The sequence below is a fragment of the Sturnus vulgaris genome, chromosome 3 (genome assembly GCF_052056855.1).
Source record: "Sturnus vulgaris isolate bStuVul1 chromosome 3, bStuVul1.hap1, whole genome shotgun sequence".
In the NCBI taxonomy this organism is placed as follows: Eukaryota; Metazoa; Chordata; class Aves; order Passeriformes; family Sturnidae; genus Sturnus; species Sturnus vulgaris.
Genome location: NC_142245.1, coordinates 105510044 through 105536662, shown reverse-complemented (window position 1 = coordinate 105536662; position 26619 = coordinate 105510044). Strand labels below are relative to the sequence as shown.

General features: G+C 47.0%; 1 protein-coding gene across 2 annotated transcripts; it reads left to right on the top strand.

The window, feature by feature from the left end:
• On the top strand, window positions 1–26129 carry SDC1 (syndecan 1). 2 transcript variants are annotated; one of them, XM_088162457.1, is made up of 6 exons: window positions 1–20; window positions 559–824; window positions 21355–21436; window positions 22478–22971; window positions 23177–23306; window positions 23845–26129. In XM_088162457.1, the coding sequence occupies exons 2-6, from the start codon at window positions 768–770 to the stop codon at window positions 24009–24011; spliced, it is 930 nt and encodes a 309-aa protein (XP_088018583.1). In that variant the 5' UTR covers window positions 1–20; window positions 559–767; the 3' UTR covers window positions 24012–26129. The 2 variants fall into 2 exon arrangements, with proteins under 2 accessions (XP_088018583.1, XP_014750422.1); XM_014894936.2 differs by lacking the exon at window positions 1–20 and having other exon boundaries at window positions 484–824.
• The last annotated feature ends 490 nt before the right edge of the window (window positions 26130–26619 follow it).

The following is a 26619-nucleotide window of genomic DNA, read 5'->3' as shown; positions in this document are numbered from 1 at the left end:
TAAACACGTATTTTCTGGAGGTGACCGGGAGCTCGGAGGGTTGCCCCGGGTGCGGGGCCACCGGGGAGCGCTCCCGCCCCTCTCTCCGGAGCGGCGCCGGGGGGAGACGGCCGAGCGCGCCCGGGCTTTTCCCACAGTGAAACGGGAAGGGAGGGCTTCTAACAGTATCATCATTATTATTTTTATTATTATTATTTAGAATTATTATTTTTAGCGAGAGGGAAGGAAGCTCGGCGGGAGCAATGGCTCTGCCAGAGAGGAAATCTGGGAATGCAGTGGAAGGGAAGCGGCGGAGGCGGAGGAGCGGGGGAGAGCGGCTGGGGAGGGGGCACCGGCGCAGGTAGGGCGGCAGGAAACGGGGCCGGGCGGCGGGGCACGGCAAGGCAGGGCAGGGCAGGGCCGGGCCAGGCCGGGCCGGGGAGCCGGGCTAAGCCGAGCCGAGCCGAGCCGAGGGGAGGGGAGCGGGGCGGAGGCGGGGCCGGCCGGGGGGTGGCCGTAAGGTGAAGGTTGTTGCAGTGGGTTCATTAAAAGACAGAGTTCAACTCCTCGCCATCGCAGAGCGCTGCTGGGAGGCTGGTTCGGCTGCGTGCGGAGGGGAAAAAGGAGGGAAATTAAAAGGAAAAAAAAAAAAAAAAGAGAAACCACAAAAAGGGAGCGAACCCGCAGCTACTTCAAACAATTCTAAGAGGAGCGGAGCAAGAGCGGCGTTGGAGACGGCGGGAAGCAGGGGCAAGCTGCGCGCTCCCGAGGCCCGGCGAGGAGGAAGGATGATAAACGTGGTGGCCGTGTGGCTGGTGGCCCTTTGCTTCCAGGCTGCTGTCCCGGTGAGCTGAGCGGAGCGGGGCGGGCGCGGCGCACGTGGGGCGGCGGGGCCCGGTGCGGTGCGGGGCTGGGACCACCGGGGCAGGCTGGGCTGGGCCGGGCCGGGCCGGGCTGGGGGGACCGCCCGGCTCCCCGCTTCGATGGGTTCCCGCAGGGGAGCGCAGCGGTGCCCAGCCCTGCCCGGGGTGGAGGGCTGCGGTGGCCTTTGTGCTGGCGGCGGGCTCCAGCCCGGCTGCCCCGGCTGCCTTAATTCAAACCAGACCCGCCGCGGCGGCTCCCGACCTGCCGGCGGCTCCGCCCCGGGGCCCGCGGGGCGGGCAGGCCGCGCTCCCCGCACCCCCCGCCGGCCGCGGGACCCCGCGGTGTGGCCGGGAGGGCCGGGGGGTGGGGGGAGGATGCTCCCGCCGTCCCTCCGGCGGTGAGCGGCGGGTCCTGGAGAGCGCTGGCATGTGGCCCTTTGTGGTTCGGCTGCCGCCGAAGTCACGGTGACTCCCGAAGAGGGGACGCTCCTGCCGTGCTCCGGGGAGCGCGGGTCGGCGGCTCCCCGCCGCCTTTGTGCCTCAGAGCCCCAGCCCCGTGCAGGGTACGCCTGGACTCCGCTTTCTGCCCGCGGAAACAGAGGTCCCGGTGCTGCCCGGCTGGGCTCACGGCCGCCCCGGTGCCGGAGCTCGGACCCGGCCCCGCTCCCCGGAGCGCGGTGACCCCGCGGGGCGAGGCTCGTCCCGCTGCCGTGTCCCGGAGGAGCTCTCGGGGCAGCCCCGGCCCTGGTCCCGGCGGCACAGCAGCCGCCAGGTGTCATCCGCGGACAGGGCATGATGGCTCTGCTCCTGCTCCTGCTCCCGCCCCGCCTGCCAGCGCCTTTCCCGGCTCCGCAGCCCCTGGAGCGCTGTGCTCGCTGCTCCAGGTCTGTGCTGGCAGCCTGGGCGCCGTCGAGCCCCGTGTGCCGTCGGAGGGTGCGGGGCAGGAGGCCTCGTGGCCGCCTCTCGAGGGACACAAAGCCCCAGTCCCATCCCTTGCTTCTGAGATGAGGGACGAGCTTCTTTGCTTCCCATGTTCCCCCCACCACACCTGAGTGTGCACTGGTTGTGGAGTCTTCCCCTTTGGATGAGTTAGGAGGAAAAAGTGGAGCATGAGGTAGTTTTAGCAGGCAGGGCCATCGAAGTAAAACTGGCAGGTTCTTTTTTATCTGAAATGATTGATTGAAAACTTGCCTAGGGATGAGCTGCAGCACCAGTCAGATAAGGAGTGGCAGAACAAAGTGCACAGTGGGATCTGAGCTGCTCGAAATACCTCTGGTTTTACTGTACCGTTCTGTCTGTGAACTTTGTCTGTAGCTCTGGACATGGACCCTCCTAGCCCACATGGCAGTGAGTCGTTATGAGATGGCTAAAAATTACAAACATGTGAGTGTAGGCAGCGCTATTCCATGGGAGGAGGGCTCTGCTCTCAACTTCTGAGTAAGCTTCTGCTTAATGACGTGGGAAAACTCCAGTTAATTTGCAGCCTCTGTACTGTATTTGGATAAAATTGCCCTGTGATAAATATTCCGTACTAGAAATGATAAGGACGTGAAGCAAATCCTTGTCTGGAGTTCTCCTGTGCCTACAAGACAGTCGGGCTGGGTGGCACTGCAGATCGAGAGGGTTTCAAGGGTGAGCACACGGAGGAGCAGAAGTCCTCGGGGCTCTCCAGGGTGACTCAGCACTGAGGCTCTTTCCCTTCTGGTGATCACACGGCTTTTTTCCCCCATGTCAAAATGTCAGTGATAGGGACTAATCTACCTTTCCCGCTTGCATTGAGTGGCTGAAAACCTCTTGTGTTGGACACAGAAACAGAGTGACTTTACACAGTACTTTGAATCTGCCAGACTGCAGGGCTGTGGGCATTGCCATGGTTGTGTTGGGTTCATGGTGGTCTGATCATTGGGATGGATGCCACTGCTGCTGGCACATGGCTTGGCCCTTGGCTCTTGTTGTGTAAGTTGACTCACCTATGTATATTGTCATTGGAATAATATACAGGAGCAAGAAAGTGGCCAAACAATAGTCGTTTTCTTCCTGAGTACTCTTACCTGCAGGAATGATTGGGGTGGTTCCTGGTGTCCTTCAAGGTGACACTTTATTACTTGAAACACTCTTTATGAGAGTAATTGCCTTCTGTTGTTATGATGGGGGCGTGGACTTCTTGAAATAAGAAGGCTGATACGCCTTACCATTTTAACAGTTTAACCTTATTCTCTAAATTGGAAACTTTTACACAGTATAACACTGCCAGAAGGCAACTGAGCCAAGATTCACATCCTGCATCAGGAGGGCAGTGGACAATCCGGCCCATATGGTGAGAGAAGGAGAGTTCTGATTGTTTGGTCTGGTGTAGGTGCACGCTGGTGGTTGACACAAGCTTAGCAGAGCAGGCCACTTTTTTCCAAGGGTGATGTCATTCCTATCTGAACGTAAACTAATTAGAAGAAATTAGGTAGTCCAGCTTGCTTGTTAAGCATGCAGGCAGTGGATAAGGAGGCAACACTTTCTTCTATAGTATGCACAGAGCAGTGTCACAATATTCATCTAGCACTGTAAACAGAGCTTCTCCATCTGAACGCTGACTTGCTGGTGGCCACTTCCTGGTGAAATGGTGGCTACTGTATCTGGTCAGCTCTGAGTAGAGCAGTGGCAGATGAGCTGGAGTTTGTATGGTGTAAGGGGGCTCTGGTGCAGTTTTGTAGTCTTTGTTCCAGGTTTCTCTTAGTTTCAAGTGGTGAGAAGAGGTAACATTTTTAATGGCAGCACTCTGAAATTTCTGGAAACAAACAATCCTCTCTTAACAACCTGAGACAAGTTACAGCAAGTGCAAGAAACCTGTAAGCCTTCTAAAATTAAGTTAGTGCACAAACCTGAAATGTAGGCTGCTGTTTTAGCAGCAAAATCGGTCCATTTTAAGTATGTGTTTTGCATTGCCTGTACTCAGATGTCTCCAGGTGGCCTGTATACCAGCATTTTGTCCTAACTTTGAAATTATTTCTGTGTCCAAGAACCATACTAATACCCCTGAGAAGGACATTCCACACTTGTTTCTGGCGTCTGAGGAGCTGGGATTTTAGGCCCTCCATACAGGGAGGAGGGAGCTCTTAGGAGAGAGAAGATAGGGCCTTTACCTGAGTAGGTCCTGCCAATTATAAAATTGCAGTGCTTCAGCATTGCAGCGTTAGTGTTTTCATCCTAATAGCTTTGAGATAATAAAGAGTAGAAGACATCTAATACAGCACGGCATGACAGCTGGAGATTGATGGGCTTGCTGTATTCAAATGGCACTAGTCCCTCAGGACAGTGTTCAGCTGATTCTGAGGCACCTAAATGTAGGTGTCTGTGTATGCTGGGTGCTTAAGCCCTCATTAGAGCCAAGGCATGATTATCTGACCAGCCCCTGCACGTCAGCTCCAAGGTGAGTTGCTTTGTCAGGGCTTTTTTGGCTAGCTCTCAAGTTGCCTATAAGAGTAGCACAAACACCTTTACTCTGGTGCCTTTATCTGAGAGCGATTTAGCTCACAGTGATGGACTTTCTATCTGTGGAAATTTATGGTAACTCTCTCCATAAACAAACAGACTGGACAGGTGTTGCTCCTGCCAAGAGAACTAGCAAAGCAGTGGGGAGCATCAGCTAATGGCTAGAACAGCAGCTCTCTCCTGTTCCAGTGTAACTGTAGTCTTGCTCTGCTAAAAGGTGTGGAAGAAATTAGGGATTATAGCTGGGTCCTGTCTCAGCATTCTGAAGTGAGCAGAAACATAAGTGGTTGTATTTGGGGGGATGATTGTGGACTGTTGAGTAAGCATCAGAGCACTGTAATATTTAAAGACACTGTTTATTTGTGGATCAGACGTGAGGAGCTTTTGTTACTCCCTAGACTTTGATATAGGCAGTGAACTTACAGTGGAGAAGTTGTTCTCACCAACAGTGCAAGGACTTCTGATGTTTCTCATAGGTTCACTTCTGAGCTGAGATGAGACTCTTAAATGCAGAAGGCATGTGGTGCCTCCTTTGGAATGCTGAGTGTTAAGTCTCTGAGTTAGGGCTGATGAATGTACTTCACTTGAACTGCTACTCTGCTGGCTACTGGTGTACCACAGCAATGAGCCCTGTGTGGCCTGGCTAGAAACCTGGGATAGTGAACTGTTGGCTGTGGAGATGCTAATGGAAAAGTTACTGCTCTGTGAAGCCTCACCTCAAGGTGAGATAACATTTGGACCTCCTACAAGCAGCTCTTGTGGGGCAACATCTGCTAATGTGGTGGTTTCCCAAGCTCTGTGTTTCTCAAGCAGTGCTTGGCTGCAGTCGGCGTTCTGGGTCTTGTGGAACCGGCACGGGTCCAATGGAGTCTGTTAGCTTGGGCACCTTGCCATGCTCGAATGTAATGTTTGTATCTTGCTGCTGAGACCAGTCTCACCAGTGAGGCTTGCTTTGCTGGATGGGAACCAGTGTGTTAGTGGGATTTGGATGGAATTGGCAATAGAACTTCCCGTTGAGTCACTGGAGCTGCAGTAACAACTGAGTCATGGAGGTGTTGTAAGTCATGGCTTTCCCTGCTAGGCTTCTAGTTAGAAACTCCTTGGGGTATTATCAGTTGAAGAACTCTTGCTGCTGCACTTCTGTGTCTTGCTGCTCTGCTCTCTAGCAGAACTATCTTCTCCATAGTCCATGTTTTTGCAACATGGTTCTCTTTAATGTCCACTAGTTTTGTGTCTTGATGTTCAGGCTTTTCTAATAACTGAAAGGTCTTCTGGATTGCTCTTGCAGAACGACTCCTGACTAAATCAAGGGTGCTGATATAACATAGGAAACTGCCTACCAACCAGCTTGAAATACTCATGGATATCCTGCCTTGCATGGGAGCTCTTTGTTGTCCTACTCCACTGGGTAGCTTTTCTACACTGCCTGTGCAGTAATGTCAATGTCTTGATTGCCAGTCATAGAAGCAAAGGCTGACAGTCTTGATTTTTGGCTGTGGGCAGTCCCAGGCACACAGTCCTGTCAGCCAACCTTCTGCAAAGTACAGCCAGTTCACACAACAGCTCCTCAGAGTGCCCAGGCTCCATCACCTGAGCACACACAAACCATGGCTGGGGATGGGGGATTGCTCTTTGTCTGCCTCTGCCACGTGATGAGGAGCTTACTGCCTCTTTTAAATGTAAGGAAACTTGAACTCCATTCCACTTGGAAGGGGAGCATGCTGAATGCTTTCTGGGCAGCACTGCAGACCATGATTGTCCTGTGCTATTACACAGGAAAGCTCTTGCTAATGAGTTTCTAATGCTGGTGGCTGTATGCATCCTGGTCAGAGCCAGGCAGCAGCTCTGGTCCAGCCCCTTGCATACAGGGATTACTGGAGGAGCAGACTGTAGATTGAAGCCAGAGGTGGGCAGGGGTGAGTGGAGCCAGTCTGCTTTCTAGAGAGCAATGGTGATTAACCTAACGAGTTCCAGATGAGAGCTCTTGTGAAGCTCCATGTCCTAGCAGTGGCGCTGCTGTGGCTGTGCTGGTGGGTAGGAAGCCTTTGTGTATTCTCTGGGGATCAGAGCTGGCAGCTGCACTGCTGTAGGAAGAGACTACCTGGCTCTTTCCTGTCCCAGAACAGGATCCCATGCTGCCTTTTTCTATGCTTTGAGACCAGAAGAGTGGAGAAATAGAAATATAGGTATGTATATATTTACAGAGAGACACTTCTGTACCTGTCATATGCTACTTGTTATCCAGCTGACAGCAGAGTTTGGAGGCTGTGTGCTCTGGCCCTAGCAGGGTGATCTGGGAGATTTGATACCTATGCTCTGCACAAGCACAAGAGCTCAGAGCAGCCTGTTGATCTACCAAAACATCAATCTCTGGTAAAAGTATCTGCAGAGGAGAGTACCTGTTATCCCATTGGCCAGCTAATAGGGATCTTCTTTAGGGACATAGTCCAGGCTTTCTTCAGTCAGGAAGCTGATGGATAAAAGCCCAAACTAGAGGAACCACAAAGCGTGCTTGAATTCATATCTAACACAGATGCTAATATATACAGTGTTCTTCACTCACTTGCTGTGCTCTGTTGCTTATGAAACTGTGATAGAGACTCTCACACCAGCAGATTTGATGGACAAATGAGATTTGTCCACCTCACTGGCTCTAGCAGAGAGAGTGGCACCTACATGCAGTGCAAAAGTGGTGGTGAGGCTTGCATCGAAACTTGCCTAACAGCCTGCAGCTAGACAGCTTTGACTTCTAAATCTCTTTCTGTCCTAACGGAGGAATCATCTAGATCGTGACTACTTTCCCATCAGTGAACAAAGCACAGAACAAAAGAGGCTGACTCTGGCATGTCTGGGCAGTGGCAAGGAGTGCTGTGCTATCGAGTGCTCACATCGCCTGACTCATGGCCTGCAGAAGAAAGCTGCTGGCTTCATCCTGCAGCAGCACCGGCTCCCTCTGAAGTCTGTTCAACCTGCAGAAAGTTCCCCAGTCTGCATCTGTAGTTGCACTGAGCTGTGAAACTCTGGTGAGCTTCTTTCTACACAAGCTGGAAGACGCGATTATGAATAATTAGAAGTAATTATTCTCGTAGCTCAAACGTGCTAAATGCTCAGTGTGCCCTCCCCCACTAAGCTTGCAGCCAGAAGGGGTTAAAAAGATTCACCAAACGTTCCTACACTGGTGCTTGTAAATAAATGGTGGGTTGACCCTGGCAGGGCACCAGGTGCCCACTGAAATTGTTCTGTCACTGCCCTTCTCAGCTGGGCAGGGAGAGAAAAATATAACAAAAGACTTGTGGGTTGAGATAAGGACAGGGAGAGATTCCTCAGCAGTGACCATCACAGGCAAAACGGGCCTGGCTTGGGGAAATGAATTGAATTCATTACCAATCAACTCAGAGCAGGATAATGAGAAGTACACCCAAATCTTAAAAATACCTTGTCCATGTTTTTCCCTCCGTTTTTGGCTTAACTTTAATCCAGATTCTCCAACTTTTCCCCCCAGGAGTTAAGGGGATGGGGAATGGGGACTGTGGTCAGTTCATCACACGTTGTCTCTGCTGCTCCTTCCTCCTCAGGGGAGGATTCCCCACAGTCTTCCCCTACTCCAGTGTGGGGTCCCTTACACAAGAGAGAGCCTCCACAAACTTCTCCAGTGTGAGTCCTTTTCATGGGCTGCAGATCTGAATCAACTGCTCCAGTCTGGATCCCTTCCATGCGGTGCAGTCCTTCGGGAGCAGGCTGTTCCAGCTTGGGTCCCCCCAGGTCACAGGTCCTGCCAGCAAACTTGGTCTGCTGTGGGCTCCTCTCTCAATGAGGGCTGCAGGTCCTGCCAGGAGCTTCTTCCAGCATGGGCTTCCTATGGGGTCATGGCCTCCCTGCTCTGTTGGGGGATCTTCCCCAGGCTGCAGGTGGATCTCTGCTCTGGTGGCTGGAGCTCCTCCTGCCCTCCTTCTTCACTGACCTTGGGGTCTGCAGGGTTGCTGCTCTCACATATTCTCACTCATCTCTTCTCTGGCTGCAATTACACCCATGGAATAATTTGTTTCCCCTTCTTGACTGTGTTATCCCAGAGGCCCTGCTGCTGTCCCTGATGGTCTCAGCCTTGGCCAGCAGTGGGTCTGTCCTGGCTGGCTGGCACTGTCTCTGTCAGGCATGGAGGAAGTTCTGTCTTGTTAGAGAAGCCACTCCTGTAGTCCTCCTGCTATCAAAATCTTACCACACAAACCTGGTACAGTGAAGCACATTAGACACAAGGTGTCTTGTGACCAACTTAAATGCTAGAGTCAATTGTGTAGGAAATCTAATTTTCTGGCCTATTCTGTAATATACCCCTGCCCTCACCAGACTGCTTGCTGAGAACCTTCCTGTGCTTATTTGGGGGCATACTGGTTGGCAAGGCTCAAAACTATGCCATAAATCACTCTAATAGTATGATGGTATTGGTTGTGTTCTAGTGCCTGGGGATGTTCTCTGATATTAATTAATTTACTAGTATGATGTAGCCAGTGGGTCTCTGGCTGCAGGCCCAGAATATTATGAAGTTGAGAAAACTGCAGTATCCAGTAAAAGAAAGTGAAAGTTCACAGTAGAGGATCACAACTCTTCTGTTGGAAACAGAACCTGTTTTGGATACTTCAGAGAGATGAGCAAGTACAGTGGTGTGAGAAGTCCTGTGTAATCCATCAGTTGAGGATTATGAGGTGAATACTGCACACCTGAGACAGCATTCAGTGTTGTTGTGATGGTGCTGGTACATGCCAGTGGTTCAGCCTGTGCTTTTAGACTTGGCAAATAAAGTGGTCCTTCAGCATTTTGTGTTCTGCTTTATTTAGAGAGATAATGTGCTGGCTAGAGTTGGCAACCAGTGAGAAGACCCAGAAGTTTATTAATATATATATGAACTATCTTCAACTTAGTGGTGTTTGAACAGTCTCTCACAAGTTTGATCTGTTGTTATGTCACATCTTGGCTATGCTGGTGCTACCTCTTGACAGAAACTGGTTTGAACTAGGGGACATGCTGTGCTAGGAGTAACTTGGTAGTAAAACATTCATCTTGCCTTGCAATTTTAGCACTTTTTTATTGACTTGTCATGGTGCCTGTCAGTCTATCAGCAGTGGCATTAGTGGTGTGTGTCTCTTGTCTCTTCAAAGTATAGACGAAACACAGGAGTGTCGAAATCTTAAAATCTTACAATTGCCCATACAAGGCAGGAGAGCATCCAGAGTGCACAAACATGGTAGTATCTCCCACTACACTCAAATCTCCTTGCTTGATTTGGTGACTGCTCTGGAAGAAGGCCATGGGGAAGACAGGTGAACAAGCTGTATACCCAAAAATGACAGCATCAGGTGAGACTTGGATAACAGCTGAGATCAAAAGGAAACTCTGATTTGTCTTGCCCTTGTAACAGTCCCTTGTTCAGGGCTCGGCTGTACAGATGTGATAGAAACTGTGTGACTGGGTGACTAGGTCAGAGTTAGTTAATCCAGTAGGTGTTTGGTCAAAAAATGCCTGATATCCATTAATTAAATGAGTGGAACAATAGGTGACTGAAGCACAATTGAAGCAGCAGGGTTTTTTTAGGACTGTTTCTGATGGGAGGATTTCATGTGGTGCTTCATCACTGAAATGATACTTCAACACCCTTGTGACTCAGCATGGAAGCACACCAGTCAGTTCTCATAATCTCAGTGAGGTGTGTGTTGCATAACTTAACTGTGAATGGGGCAACTGCTGTCAGTAAGCAACTGTTGTTAGAGCTCTGTAGTATGTGCAGGAATAGCAATGCTTTTGTAAACCTGAGCACAGAGATCATTAGTGTCGAGTAGGAAGCACTGTGAGCTTGATCTGTGCCATTTCCTGTGGGTAGATCCCTGGCTATGTGCTCCAGTGGTTGTGAGCACATCTCCAAGGGAATCCATGCAGTCTGAACTGTGTTCTACCTTAGAATAACTCAGTGAAATGTGGTCCAGCCTGTACCCAAAGACCATCTGAGCTAGTGCTGCTTATTCCAAGGAGACCAGTAGCACCCAAAACACTTGCATGATGCTTTTCTTCAGGAGCTGCTAGGACTGTTGTGGAAGGAGGGGAGTAATGCTGAAAGTGTGCCTTTGAGAAGACTCTTCTCTAAGGATAGGGGGACAGGGTATTCCTGATCTCAGATGTGCCTCCTGCATGTAGTGGAGGAGTTTCAGTCCTTCAGTGAATGACTTAGTCATGGTGGTGTAACTGCATCTGTTAGCAGGGATGACTTCTGCATTATAAACCACCTTGGCTTAGTCAACACTGAGATCCTGTGGATAAAACAAATATGATAACATGCCTCATACTGTAGGGAGAGACTTGATTTCATCAGATCTAAGCTGGCAATGGCGAGCCATAGAAACAAATATAAAAAGAAAACCAAGAGTCATAGAATATACTGACTTGGAGCTCCACAAGGATCATTGAGTCCACTGTGTGCTAGTGTAAGACCTGCCAAGATACAGGAACTACCTTGTATTGGGTCAAACCCAAAATGTAAAGCTGCCTGCATGGTCTGTGTCCAGCCACTGGCTGTTGATTGAGACTCATGAGTTCATTCTTAACAGACTGGTGCTGTGAGCCCTGCTGTGCAAGAACAGAGTCCCTTAGAACTGGCTGGAGCTTACCTGTGACCAAATCAGAAGGATGCTGTGGAATACCAACTGTTGACCTCCTTTTGCTGCCTAAGTTTCGCTTCTGTAGCTCCTTTGCAAATAGTCAAGGTCTTCTGTACCAGACTGACAAAGAACAGCACCAAGGGATCAGGTTTTGGGATGTTCCTAGTCTTGCCATCTGGTGTGCACAGAGAGAGAGAAACTGCATTGGTGCTTGTTCAAGCCAGGCAACTCCTTCTGGGTGCTTCCAGTCCCCTGGTCCATCAGCTCTTCAGTGGGGCTTGTGGTTGAAAGGGCTGGTGGTGATGCCGAGAAGTTGAATGTGAGATTTATAGTGAAATGCAGCATTCCAAGGGAACACGTCTAGGATGTGTGTATGGAAAATACAGATTGTTAGCAAAAAATAATTTCATATGCATTGGAGACTTCATTGTGCAGCCCTGTGAAGAAAATGTGGCATTTTCACAAAAGCAATCAAGAAGGCCTTGTCTTGGGCTGTTGTCATGATATGAAGAAGCTGATGTGAGTTCTGTAAGTTAGACTGTGAGCAGATCAGCTGGGAAGATAAAGCAGAGTTTGATAGCAGCAGGCCTTGCAGCTGGCAGGTGTTTCTGTCACTGAAGTGTAAGCAAATAGAAGGTAACTTCTGTTGTCTTGTGCATATCCGGTTGCTGTAGGATATATCCTCTTATAAAACATTACCTGGGCAGTTCCACTGTAACTCTGTGTAACTCGCTGGAACACCTGGTCTGCTTTTTTGTTGTTGTAAGGCCAAGTATTTGTAAGTTTAAGTAGTCTCACTTAAGTTTACCAATGGCTTTAGTTGAGACCTTTGGTACTCCAGGGTTGCAAGTTCATCCTTCTGCTGAGGTTTAAACAACATCCTAGCTGCTAGGAACCACAAGTCCTGCCCTAAGTACAAGATCTTAGTTTGGTGCGCTAGAGATTTTTATCTGAAACTTGGATTTCACTAATTTAGTATAGCACTGCAAGCAATTTGCTCAAATTAGAAGCATATATGTATCAGTAATAGACTGAAAATGCTTCTGTGATCCTTCAAGAAATCTTAGAGCTTTGTCTCCTGGCTGCTTGGCATATCTCACATTGGGTAATTCTGGACTTCAGGGTGGAAAAGAGGGAAACTCCTGACATAAGAGCCTGAGTCTTTTCTTATCCCTGAGTCTGGACACTGAAGGCTGTTGCATTTACTCTTGTCTGACAATTGTTCCTTGGCTGCATGTTGGCTTCCCTTCCTCAGGTGAAGCAGAACAGATTCTTTCCCCCTCAGAATACTGTGTAGCATAGTGATGAGGTGGTTTTTGACTTTTGGGACTACATCTGCTCAGGTCAGAGCACTTGTGCAGCTGTAGCACTGCTTGTGGTAGTTTGCTCATCACATAGAAGCTGGCATGGAGCTCATTTGAAATGGGTAGTACCACCAGCTGAATTGCACAGCATTTGTCTCCAGGAATCAGCTTCCCTAGGCGAGAGGCACACGTGTTCTGGTGCTGCTGAGAGGCATCAGTGATGCTCAGGGTGCCACCACCCTAATCCGAAGACTGGGGATGCCACCGACCACATCTTGCTCTCCTATAGCCACACCTTTGCAGGTGCAGGGCTGAGCCTCTCGGTGTCCTGGCAAGTGGCTGACAGCCCCATGCTGGCCATGTGGAGCTCACAGGGAGAAGCCAGTCCCAGATAGAACAAATGGGGCACTCAGCACTTGCAGCTCTCCCCTCAAACCCAGCCTCAGGGCTGTAATACCAATGCCAATGGTCTGCTTCACTGGGAGCTGGGTGGTTTTGAGGTGTGTGTAGAAAGGAGATGGCTTCTCCAGCCTGCACATGCTGTTTAGAAGCCATCAGGCAATCTGCAGCCCACTGTTGCACTTGTCAGAAACTCTGGGTCTGTAGCAAGTTTAACTGCAATGACAATCCTCAGTGCTGATCACTCAACAGGGTGAGTGGGTGTCAAGAGATGGGGCAAGGAAAGGAATTTGCCTCCACCACAGGTCAGTTGGTTAGGAATAATTGGCAAAGAACACTGAAGACAATCTCAGTGTGTTTATATGTGCTGGAGGCAGCACTGCAAACTCCAGTCTCTTATTTAAAGTGGCTGTGGCTGCTGATGCCTTATGTGAGGTGAGTTGCTCTTTCTCACCTGAACTCCACAGCAGGAGGAAGAGGCAGCAGGTATTTAGATACTGTCACTTTTAATTTCTTCTGCTGGCAAGAGGATCACATTTATCTGTGCTGTAGTCACCAGTATGTGTGGGTAATGTGGTTTGGGCTGCTGGAGTCTTCTGCTGGATAGGTTTCCATTTCATAAAGATTTTCTGCTTAGCAGTGTGCTTCCCTCTTTAGCCTTACTTTGTTAGGTTTTAGGGCTTGGTGGCTCACCTCTAGCCACTGCTGAAACCAAGCAATTCTTGGTCTATTCCTTTCTAAACAAGCAGATGAAGTGGCTGTTGCTGTAAGAATGAATCTTCTCTGCTGGTTTTCCTACACTAGGAAGTAAGAAGTGCTGGTGACTTTCAGTCAGAGGGTTTTAAGACAAGCTAGGTTTGCCTGTTCTTGACTTAGGCAGCTCGCTGCTCATCTCTCAAGCCAGTTTAAGTAGATTGAAATTAATTTCCCGGAATGCATGGCCTCAGTGAGCTGCACCTACTTTGCACAACCCTTTGAGCTTATACATTGGCTGTGGCTTGCTTGTGCTAGCTCAAGAAACAAATGCCTGAACTATCAAGTATGTTAAAGAGCTGCAGGGAAGGATCTTTAAAGAAAAGTGGTTTATAACATAAAACTGAACTGGCTGCTTCTCATGAGATTAGCTGCAGGAAAATGAGCTTTCTCATTCGACTGCATCTTCAAAGCACGGGCTGCCTTGAACGTGGGAGACAAAAGGGACCCCATTGTGGCTATAGGGTCACTGATACAGGGTTGTGTGCCATGTCTGTGCTGATCTGCGGTGAGATTCAGTCTTTGGCCTGGGCTGCATTGCTTGGCTGGAGGGAGCAGGTTGGTGTGAGTGAAAGCAGTGTGCAGTAATTGTTTGATACATTGTCCAGGTGGAAAAGCAGGAGCACAGGCTGTAACTCGCCTCTCTGTATTGCTGAGGGACTGAGTAGGCTTCTAGAGGAGCTGGCTGAGAGGCAGCTGAGCTCTCCTGCATCAGAGCTGGCACAGAGGACTCCGAGCACAGCTGGGATGCTGTCCCTGCTGCCATGTGCTGAGGAATCCACAGCCCTCTGGGACACAGCTACTCAGCTTCGCCCAGCCCTCTCTGACGAAGGATGTCCAATGTACTCTTTGTCCAGGAATACACGGCAATTGCACTGGGCCTCCGGTAAAGTTCAGGTGGCCCAGGATGAAAGCAGAACTGCTTCTGTTCCGTCTAGCCTTTGCTACTGTGTATGCCTACTCCCAGGAGGGCTGGGAGGACTCAGAAGCCCTGCTGTCAGACCTTGGAACAAACATCCATCGTGAGCAAACACTGCAGAGAACTCTCCCCCCAGCCCCTGTCCTTGCTCGTTTCTGTATGAACCTGTGTGGCCTCTGAGTCAGCCTGTGATTTGTGTGTTGCCTGCAGTCTGGTGATGTGCATTTCCATAATGCACGGCGGGCTGGGGAGTGAGTGTCAGCATCCCAGAACGCAGGCTGGGAGTCTGTGAATGCCTGAGCAGCCTTGGCTGCCACGCTCTGCCCTGTGCCAACACAAACACTTGTGCATTCATGCACTGGGTAGGATTGAGAAACTGGTCCTGCTGGAAAATTCTTTGCATGATATTTTATCCTCTTTTTGCTTTCTTTGTTTTTTTGGGATTTTTGGGGGGTTTTTTTGTTTGTTTGTTTGGTTTTTTTTGGTGGGTTTTTTGTTTGGTAGTTTTGTTGTTTTTGTTGTTGTTGTTTTGGTTTGGTTTTTTTTTTCCCTTTGCTTCCCTCCCCCCCCCATCCCACCTTGTTTAGTTTAACAAGGCCAGTTCCCTGGTCTGGTTCACCATGAGAGTGCACAAACAGACTTGCAGGGGATGGTCCAGGAAGCATGAAGTGACATGCTCTTGTGGGAGGTGGGAGTTAAAAGGGCCCTGCTGTACAATGTGAAACTCAACCTGATGGCAACAGGCTGGTTCGTTTTTGCTCTTGGCATGTTGATTACTGTGTTTCTGCCCTACTTAATTAAAAAAGCTGCCCTGTCACTCTAAGGAGAAAATGTAAAGCTGATTGGGCAATAGTGTGGAGCCTCTGAAAGCATTGGGACGCTGGCTGCTCTGCCTGTGGAGTAGCTGGATGCTCTTCCCTGGCCAGTGCAAAGGATCAGGGTATGCTCCTACAGCTTGAAGAAAAGGAGGATCAAAGCCTAGTGAGCAGTGGGCAGTCTACAGTCTGTTTTGTTCTGCCCATAGTGGAATAGATCCTAAGAGCTCTCATTCTGTTTTGAGCAGCTACTGGAAGGTGTTTTGCTGCCTTTAGAGCTGAGTGCCAAGAAGAAACTACTGTGTGATGATCACGGAGTTCAGACACAACCAGGACTTCTCCCTCAAAGATAGTTCCTCTCCAAAGTCACCATGCAAAAATAGGAGGCCAGTAATGCAATTAACCAAGATTTTCCATATTTCTTTACACTAATAATGATCTGATAGACAAGCAACCAGATTAACTGGCTTGCTTACCCCTTTGTGCTAAAATGGTGCTTGCTTTGCTGAGTGGAAGAGCACCCTCTGCTTTCCACTTGCTCCTCTTTGGAAAGAGAGCCCTCTGAGCCACTAACCAGCCTTGCTCCAGGTGACACAGGTTGATGGATGGAAGGGTGGGGATGCTGAAGTTTGTTGATACACATCAAAAGGTTGTTGAGGGTGTAGGGGAACACCACCATCTGAAATGGAGGGCACTAGGAAGTAAGAAGTGCTGGTGACTTAGTTTATAGAGTCATAGAAGGGTTTAGTTTGGAAGGGACCATAAAGATCACATAGTTCCAGCACCCCTGTCATCAAGGCAGTCCTTGATTGGAATACTAGCCAGGGATAAAATACTGCTTAAATCTAGGCTGTCCAGCCCCTGGACTGTTTGTGGGGTGGTTTGTAGCTGTCTTTGGCCTGTGCTGTTAGTCTGCATCTTTGGCTCCCCTAGGAAGAGAAATCTTTCATTAACCTACATGATCACCAAGGAGCACCAGGGCTTCTTTTGAGCAGTGGAGTAGCAGGAGAAACAACTGCAAGAGAATTTAGGTCAGGTGGTGCCACACTGCTGCCGAGTTCTGATGTAGCAGGCTTGCATGCAAGCTTTACTCTTGACTTGCCATATAAAAGCATCAGCTCTCTTTCTGTTATTCTAGAATTTATGGCTGACTTAAAGAGAAGGTCTGCATGGCCAACTTAATTCCTGAGTCTGTATGTCTGTAATAATAAGGGGATAGATGAGGATGTTGCTGGTGGTTTTTATATGTTGGGGGTTTTTTTGTTTGTTGGGTGGTTTTCTTTTTAATTTTTTTCCCCTTTAACCGTTTATGTTCATGTCTCTCGACCATGAACATCTAGGATTGGAGTTAATTGTGCATGGGCTATTAACTGCAGAATATCAAGGTTTCACAAAGCCAAAGTTTCCTTCAGCGGGTGGTTTTGTCTTCCTCCCACACTAATACCAATATTACTTGCAGGTTAGAAGCTCTTCAGGCTGCTGTACCTCAGATAGCATTTCTTTAGTGTGCAGGAAAAGGTGAAAGACAAACCCTTCTGTTTTGAGTTTATTTAAGAATTATTTGTTCAAATTCTTGTGAAAGTATTCTTCTAGATGCTCTATTGTAGCCAAATTACAGAGCAAATGCTTGTCTTGCTCTTGTATATCTCTTAAACAAGAGTAAACCATTGGTTTTCCTTCCCATGCAGTTATAATACTCTCGCAGGATGGTTAGGGAGGTGTTTGAGGTGGGAGAGCTCATTACAGTTCATTCTTTTTCAGCTGAGTAAGAAGGATTTATTAGGAGAAATAAATGTGCAAATTTTACAGCTTTATTTAGATGATGGAGGATTTCAAGTGTTTTTGACACTGCAGATCACTAACTGGATTAATAAGAGTTGGATACAAATCATCCTTAATCTAGTTAAGGGCTTGTAGCAGCTTGTGGCAAAGCCAGTGGTTTTGCTTACCTCAAAGAGCAATTTGAGAAAAGCTCTTTCCTTTTGCATGTATTAAATTAAATAAATGTGGTTCCTAGTTGGGGCAGGGTTAGATCAACTAATCAACTACAAATCTCCCCCTCATCATGAGAATGTGCTTCAGATCTCTGCTGTAATAGGAGGGAGCTCTGTAGCAGCTGATGGGATAAACCAGAAAGACTCATGTTTTGAGACTCTGACCAAGATGAAGATTCAAGAATAGTTAAAAATGATATTTTAAAAAAGAAAAAAAGTCTGGACTGTGTCAGCCTTCTGGATCCAATAATATTGCTAATGAGTTGTGAAAGCCTGGCCCATTGTTGATTAAATTGAAGATGCCACTAAGCAGCTTTCTGGTTGTCCCAGCAGAACTGAATAACTATTGTTCTGCAACAATGAAGTGCTCAGCAAGAGCAGAAGCTAACAGTCACCCCAGGGTATCCCCAGCCAGGCTGCTTTGATCCTTGCGGAAGAGGGTCTTCCACTGGTTAATGAGAACTGCTCAAAGCACATCAAAAATATGGTTCAAAATTTTACCCCTCACATGCAACTGAATTCAGTGACAGCAAATCAAAAGGACTAGACAAGTATTTTCAACCAGTTGTCTGAACTGCTAAAAAAACCCCAACAAAGCCATAAAAGCTTGTTAAATAGTAAAAAAGCAACATGTTTTAGGTGCTTGATAAGAATGTAAAGGTTTTTTGACTAGAATACATGAGATACCATCAGAGATCCTTCAAAGGATCCACTGTCTGAAAGGCAGAGTAAGCTTGTTTCAAGCCGGAATTATTTTCAGCACTTTTGTATGATAGCATAACCCAGTGTTCTGTGCCCTTAATCCTCTTGGCTAATCAAATCCTTTCCCATTGGTATAAGTCAGTTTCAATGAAAGGTCATGGAAAAGACTTGACCATGAGGTGTTTGTTGTTTGAACAGCACGGTCTGTCTTCCTGATGCAAACCCAAATTAGTTCAGTCCCTTCCAATGCTGTCCTGAGTCAGTGTTTTCTAACTTTGCTGTGTCTGAAATCCTTCAGCAGCAGATCATTATAGAATCATGGCCTTTCTGCAGTACTTGTATTTTGTGGGGAAGTTGCCATCTTTTATGCCCATTGAAACTGTAATTTATGGAGCAAGAAATGTAGCCTTTATATAACCATATAGTTACATAAATTGGGCAAATGTTCCTTAATGGTCGTGTGTCATGAAATTGGATGATGTCATGAAATTACAGCACTTTGTGGGTATTCTGACTGCTATCCACATGAGCATAATCCTTTGCTGTCCCTTGAGTATTTGTGCTAAAGAAAGTCCCTCTCAGATCCCAATCCTCAAACTGCCTGGTCAAAGGGAGGTGCCACAATGCCCAGAGGAGCAGCTGGGGACATGGCCCTTTGGGACATGTAACTTCCCTAAGTTCTCATATAAAAGTGTAGAAAGCAGGCTCTACTGATCCTGATTCATGTTTTCTGTTATTCTCTTAAGTGCAGCAGCCAGCCTCAGGGCACTCGGACTGGTCTGAGTCTGCCGTGGTGTTTGGAGGGTGGGTGCTGGACAGCTCTGCACTGGAACACCACTGGGTGTCCCTTGGTTTAGACTGGGCTGCACTGGGCATCTGACCCCCGAGGAGAACCTCACTCTCCCTGCTCGGATCAGAAATCAAACTAGGAATCAAACGGGTACATAAGAAAGGCTGTGGAGAAGCAGAGCTTGCAGCAGCCTGGGAAGAGGCTCAGAGCTCAGGTTGAGGGGAGTGTAAGGGTAGGGTGGCTGGACATACTCCCTAAGGACAAAGGAAAGGTGGCACAGCTGAACAAGCCTCACCGGTTAACCCTTCAAGGGGAAGAGGTGCAGGCTCAGTAGTCAAGATCAAGAGTTGCCATTTTATTTCTTGGCAGTCTGTGATCCTTTCAGGAGGATTGTTGAGATCTGCAGATGATCAGTCTGCCCAGGTGTTGTTGGAAATCCGTATGAGCTACCCCTGAATATTTGGGAGAAAGGTAGCCTTGATCCTAGCTGAAGGTGCATGGTGACACAATCTTAAGCTGTATTGGCAGTCCCTTGATTCAATAAAAAGCTGCAGAGTTTGCCTCCTAGCTGCTTCAAGCAAGTCTTCCCACTGGGAGGAGAATGCAACGCCCACCTTTAGCAGCACCTTCCCCTTTTGCACTCAGCCAGGCTGGGTGAAAGAACAAAGGGCTGTGCTTGCCACTGCTGGTGTGAGAAGTAAGGGAGAAAAATGGTCCCCAACCTCCTATCAACAAAAACTGTGCAATTTCTAAGGCCTCACTTATCTTCTGAACGTGCTGGAAAGGGCACGCGAGGGAGCCGACTTTGGGCAGCCTGGCAGTTCTTTCTTTATTCTTTATGCACCAACAGTTCCTACTCTTTAATATTTGAAATGTAGTGAGATCAGCCTGTGTGAGTCACCACCCTTCCACACAAGAAGGAAAACACACTGGAAGTACTTATCTGACCTACTTTCTGTGGAAGGGTGCAAAAGCACAGTGCAAACAAGCAGGGACAAATCTAAAAATCAGAATTACCTCATGACTTGCAGTTAAGCAAGAGATCGAAGGGCAATTCACTCTAGAAATATGCTTGCAGAAGCTTAAGAAATAGTGCTTTGGGGGTTTATTTTCAGTAGGGAAGAAAAGAGCTTAAAAATTTATGTCTATATGACAGATTTTTGTTCCTAGTTTCTTGTTATTTAAAAAAAAATCATATAACTACAATAATTGCCTAGAAGGAGTAAGATCTTGGGGATGAATAGGCTGGTGGCAACTTGGTTACTTCTCTTCAGAGAGGTGGAATCTAATGGGCTAGTTAAGTTAACTACTTTGGAAACTAGTTCTGTGGAAATGTGGGGAATGGATAGCATATTAAGGATGGAAGAGAAAACTGAATAACCTGCTGTCTTAAGATAAGAAGGAGATAGGACCAGTTAACACATCCATTGTAATGAAGTTACAACTATGGAGCTAGATTGTTTTGACAGTATATACTGGTGCTGGCTAACTTCTTCCTGGGATGAAGATGAATGTTATATTCCTTTTTAAGTGACACTAGGTTAATGCAAGTTAGAGAAATACAGTGGGCCTGGCTGCAAAGCTGGCAAGAATATATGTCCTTTTTTACATAATAAAATGAGACTTTGCACTTCTTGGGATCATAGGGATCCCACAGCTTGGATGATTCAATATGACGTCTAAACTTGCAGATGGCAGTGCTGGAAAGGGGTGACAAAGATGACTTGAGGATGGGATGGAAGTCAAAATTTGTGAAAACAGGGAATGTATTTGGATGTCAAAAAGATGAAATTCGGAAGAAGTGACTTACAGGTCTTTGGTTTGAAATGTGAGAAGGGAAAAATGACTGGTTAGGTAATGGTAGCCCTGCAGAAATAAACCTAAGGCTAGTCATGAGCTGAGAGTCAGGCATGTTGTAGTGATAGGAGCAGTAAGTATATACAGCACAGGCCAATGAGATGCATGAAGTAATCATTCTGTAATTAGCAAATTAGTAAACACTAAAAGAGTGTTGTCATCTTTGGAGATCCTGAATAGCTTTAAGTGTTGTATGCTCTGACAAGCAAGTGCCACAGAACAGGGGTTTGGCCTCTTGTTTCAGCAACTGAATTTCAGTGCTGGTTGGTGCACTCCTTGGAGTCTAAATGGAGAAAACTCAGGGCTTATTCTCCAGCAGAGAAGGCTGGCTTCTATCTCTTATTCTTGGGCTTGAGTGCCCACACTCAATACAAAGGGACTTTGATTCTCCTTCCAGTCAGGTGCTGTAGTGTCAGATATGTGAATAGTATTTGAGTTGGAAAAAAGACAAACTACTTTGCCTCCCCTTCCCTCCTGTTCCTTAGAATTAATACAGTGATTTGCAGATGGAGTGGCTGGTAGGTAGAGAAGACACAAACAGCAGGTGACACAGGCTGGTAAGGACTGAGCATTGCCTGGACGCAGCACTGAATGGATTCCTTGCTTTCTTCTTTCTCAGAGCAACTGCAGACTGTAAGCAGTGCAGAGAAGGGAGACAGCAACCAACCTTTCCAACACCAAACAGATTAACCAGAGCTACTATTGGGGAGGGGAGCTGGAATGAGAGGAGGTGAAAAAATGCAATCTGAAAAAAAAGTGTGTGACCTCTAGGAATCCCTGGAGGACTCTGTGCAAGTAACCCGATCTCTTCAGTCTCATCACTGACACATCTTTTTGCTCTTCTCTTTAAAGCAAACTACAAATCTGAACCTTCCCCCTGAAGACCTTGATTCATCTGGTGATGAAGATGATATGTTCTCAGGTTCAGGTGCAGGTGAGTTTTTAGCACTTGTGCTGGTAGTGCTTGATCCATCCAGGATGTGGGAACTGAGATCTCAGTAAGCACCCAAGTGAAAGGGGGGTAGAGAGAGGAACCCACACACACACCCCTGCCCCAGAATGTGAGAGCTGGGAACAGAGAAAGGGTCTAATCTGTTAATCTTGTATTCCTTGAGATGCTAACAATCAGTAGAAAATGAGCTGTAGAAGACTTGAAAGGGAGCAGAAGCAGAGGTAGACTCCATGTGACTGCTAATGTGAGATGTTGTGTGCAGAATGTTATGAAACTGGAGTGATTCTTCACTCATGGGGAAGAGAGATCATAACAAGGCCCCGTATGAGCAGGTAGGAGATAATGTTTGAGGTGTGTAAAGCACAGCCTACCAACATGTATCAAGTGCAAACTTTTGTCTGTCATCAGATGTGCATGTTCCCATAGGCCATAGGTTTTTATAAGTGATAAAGGGGATTTAGGGTAGGGGAAAAAGTCTATAAAAATGATTGCTAAACTGCATGAGAGAGACCCTTGGTGTTCAGTGCTGAAGTTGAGGGGATGCTAGTGAGAAAAGAGCAAGCTATTGAAAGCTGAAGCATGCTATCCTTCTGTTTCTTTCCAGCCACAGGCTTGTGTTTTAGATTAAACTCTGCAGAAATTAAGACCCTGAAATCAGTGCCAAACATAGTAGGGACTGAAGGTGTGACTGCTCTGAATCAAATAAAAGTGTTTATGGAAAAAGACTCAGATAACCACCCTGAGGAGCCAGTGTACTGAAAGCAGATTTCTCTTGTCAACCTCACCACAAACAGACATTTTTGCCCTGGGGAGAAGCAGATGACTAACGAAGTATTGTTGAATAGCACATTGGTCTGTCCCTTCCTTATTCCACTGAAAAAGATGAGGAATTACAAACTTAACAGCTGTTACTATCAAAATTGACTGTGAAGGTTAAGCATCCTCCTTAGACCAGTGTCCTGAAGATACTATTAACAGGCATTTAAAGTGGCCAAGGATGATATTTATTTGTTTGTTTTGCAGGTCCCCTGACTGACCAGTCTCGCACCTGGAGAATCCCAGGAGAATCAACTAATTCCTCAGTACTGGCAGCAGCAGTGGATTTCAGTGAACAGCCATTTCCTGGGACTGAGAGCAGAACTGAAAAAGAAGTAATATCTCCTTCTGCAACTAGTAATCTGGTGACAGAGGAACCAGTTGTAGCTGTGAAGGACAAAGTATCCATCCTGGGCTCACCTGATGGGAAGCCAACAAGCCATGTAGTCACAACAACAGTGAGAAGCCCCACTGCTCACTTTCCTTCCATGGTTCATGTGACTCCTTCAGAAGCCTCTGCTGTGGTCCATGAGCTTGAACCTAAAATGCCCAGCTCTGCTGTGCCAGACACCAAGGAGACACCCGAGCCCCACTCTACTGTCCATGGTGAGGGAGATGTCGCTGTCACCCCCGCAGCCACAGCTCCCAAGGATGTTGTTCCTACACATGAGGAGGTTTCTGAAGATGGCTCTGGAGACCCGGTGAGGATTAACAGTTCTGACACCCTTCCCAGGGAGATGCCTTTAGTAGCATGTAGTAAGTTGGTTTGGTGGGAATGGGTGTTAATTTGTCAAAAACAGTGATTGGTTTAGTAGGTTATGGTTGGTGGAGGGTTTTAGATGGGGAAAGTCTCCAGAAACAGACATGATGAGAAACATGAATAACCTGCCTTGTATGTCCCAACAGGGAGACTTCATCTTGACTAAAGAGGAGGATTCTGTCCCCACCCAGAACTCAGAAGTACTGGCTGACTCTGAGAGGAATGCCAAAGCAGCAGGAGCCTCGGGAATTATGGATAGAAAAGAAGTTCTTGGAGGTACCAGATATTTTGGATCTCTTGTTGCTAGAAGCAGATTCTTGTAGGAGTCTTCAGGCAGCAGAAGCTGCAGCTGTGCAAATACATCTCTGAGCAAGGAAGCCAACCTTTTATGTTAGACCTCTGAAAGGAGGGTGATGATTCTGTGTTGTCAGAACCCAAACAGGGGCAAATATTAGTCTGCTAACAGCAGCTAGCAGTGGCTGCTTTATCTGCAAATTCATTTAAACCTCTTCCTTCACTCCTCTGAAAAATTACAGTAAAATTTCTCTGTTGCTGCCTTAGTCAAGTTACCAGGGTTGAACACCATAGCCTTGTGTGCTTTGCAGCATGGCCCAGTGGAGATCCATGTCCCTAGGACTGGCTGCTGTATTTGAGCAGGTGCTTGGTAATGGTGCTTGGTTTGGGAGGGGACAGAAGGACAAATTAATTTAAGTCATTAAGCCAGGGACAGGTAAGGAACAGTCTGGAACTTAAAATTATAGTAGCACTATCTGGTATGGCATCTAGAGTAATCTGTCTTTTTCTCCCCTTCCAGGTGTTATTGCTGGAGGACTTGTAGGCTTGGTGTTTGCAGTGTTTCTAGTTGCATTTATGCTGTACAGAATGAAGAAGAAAGATGAAGGCAGCTATTCACTGGATGAACCAAAACAGTCTAACGGAGGATACCAAAAACCACACAAACAAGAGGAATTCTATGCATAAACACTGATCTTCAGGACACTTCTTATTTCATCTTTCTTGGACTCTTCTCTCCCTGCACGTGGACCTCCTAGTGTGCTTTGCATTAAACTTAAGCCATATGATCATTGGGTTATTTGCCCTTACCACTTTGCCATTGGAAATTTTGTAACTACAAAGTAGATCTGGATTCATTGAACCATTCCCTGCTTTCTTGCACAACTTTTTTTTTTTTTTTTTTTTTTCAAACAGAATTGGAACTGCAAGTTCCTAAACTCACTTTGGTTTATCTAAAGACTGCTGGGACAGGCGGTGGGAGAAGATAAGGGAGCACTGTGTGTATAAAACTCTTGATATTTAGGGAAAGGGCTAGCAAAAATAACCAATTATCAGTGCTCAGATTCTGTATAGCAGGGATCCTTCCTATTTAACTCATAGATGTGTTTTGAGTGTAACAAGTGGCTGTGCTGGGCAGACATTTGGTACACTGCTATCCTCTAGCTCTTTCTGACAGCTGTATTTGGAGCACTTAATGCCTATGAAACACCAAGCTGAACTTGATCTCTGCTGAAAGGAGGTGTGAGGGGCAGGGTAAACAAATGACTGTCACGTGGTTTAAAATAACTTATATTTTGGAAGCATTATCCCATACTCAGAACCAGCTCATAAGCAGTTGATACATACGCTAGCAAAATGCAAACCCCAAAACTAAGCGGAGAGTTAATTTTACCAATAGTGTTGCGCTGTCCCACTACCCTCTCTCTCTTTCAAGGTGTGGGTAAGAAGTAGATTTTTCTGAGCAGTCTCATCTCAGACATTCCCTTTCCTAGGTGCCAAGTCGAGGTTGGCTGTCCTTCTGCAGGTGATTTATCCCGTGCAGTGCCAGGTGACCCGGGGCGTGTTGTAGCACCTCTGGCCACCGTGGCTATCTCTGTGCCACAGGGTGCCATGGCACACAGGGTGGGAGGTGGGAAGCACCACGTCATGACTGCAGCCGAGGAGTAGAGAAGCCTCTGAAATGAGCCTGGGGAAGGCTGAGTGTAGTGGCCTTAAACAGATACAACAGTTGGTGTGCTTGACTCTCGCTACTCCGGAGCGGCTCCTTGGAAGCTGTTCCTGCACTTTGGAGAGAAGCCACTCCAGGGATGTCAGTCTAGCAAGGGCAGAAAAGCACCTCCTGAGCAAAGTCTGGATGCCTGAAGCTGCGTGTGCTCAGTGTGCTGTCAGATGTCAGGCACTGGGGCCCCACTGGGGGTCTGGAGTTGTCCAGAGTGTCTCAAACCCATCGAACACGAGTGTGGTGTTCTGTACCAGCCTTACTTCTGCTCTGCCTTTGGGTAGCTTCTTGCCACTTCAGTTCCTCGTCACTCAGTGCAGAAGGTATGGGGTGGGTGGAGGAGTGTTTGCAACTGATGTAAATATTTGTACTGTTGAGCCAGAGGGAATGATCCGAGTGCATTGGACAATATTGCAACAGTTGGTACAAATGTTGCACGTCAAGAGACAAACTTAAAAACCTGTGTAATTTAAATGAAGTATAAAACACTCCTGAGCTGCCATGCAGCTAAAATTGGTGCCTTCTCTGCAAACACAAGAAAAAAAACCCCAAAATGTCTTGATTCCAAACTCTTCTTTATTATGCACACAGAGAACTTGTGCATATGTGTAGCTGGCTGTTTTTTTAAGTAAAGCTGCAACAACCATTATGGTTTTTTAGGGTTGTTTTGTTTTCAGTTGGTTTTTTTTTTTGTTTGTTTTGGGTTTGTTTTGTTTTTGTTTTTTTTTTTTTGTTACTGAATGAATTTTTATAGGTTAATGCAATGACCAGATGGTGTTAATTTCAGCTGTAATTCTTTGCTTTGTATAGGAATGTAGAAATGTTTGATAGGTCTATCTATGAAAAGGTTCTTGTAAAGCACAGGAAGATAAAGTAGTAAAATTCAGTTGTACCTCACAACCTTGTTAGGGGGAAAGGAAAAAAACTGTATATTTTGGTAGTCTTAACTGACAGTTTGTGAAACAAACATGACATTCTGTGTTATTTAAGTGGTACAAATGAAATATGAGTTCTGACAGGAGATGCAACATTGGGTTATCTGTATGCCATGTAAAGGTATACTGCAATAAATGGCATTTTGGCAAGAGTGTGTCTGACACAATCTATCTGTGAACACTGATGTGTATAATACTTCAAAAAATAGATGCTGTTTTAAAGACCACCTAGGTCTTTGAGGAATTGGGTTACAGAACTGTGATTTTTGGGGCTAATGCCACAGAGATTCAGTTCAGCATTTGAAGGTAAAATTGTGGCCTTCCTTGGGTGTCCTGGTTGCAGTGAGCTGCTTTTGCTGGAGGCACTGGTGTGGGATACAAATGGGCTCCGGTGGAGAATTGAATGAAATGGCTTTGTCAGAGCCCTGCAACATTTCATGCTGGTTCTGATTTTGGGACCTCTCTTTATTTAGAATGGCACCATCCCCAAATGGTGATAAAAGTTGCAAATCTTCCACAGAGCTTCCTCTTACTCCTTGTCTTCTGCCCTCAGGAGTTTGAGAGCAGAGGGGACTGTCAGGGGGCAGCCCCAAGCCTTCCATTAAAATCTGCTTTCCAAGACAAATTGGAGATTGTACCC

Coding starts and splice junctions, on each gene's coding strand:
- SDC1 (XM_088162457.1), top strand. CDS start 768: ATGATAAACGTGGTGGCCGTGTGGCTGGTGGCCCTTTGCTTCCAGGCT. Junction 22,972..23,176: donor AAGATGGCTCTGGAGACCCG/GTGAGGATTAAC, acceptor ATGTCCCAACAG/GGAGACTTCATCTTGACTAA. Junction 23,307..23,844: donor TAGAAAAGAAGTTCTTGGAG/GTACCAGATATT, acceptor CTCCCCTTCCAG/GTGTTATTGCTGGAGGACTT.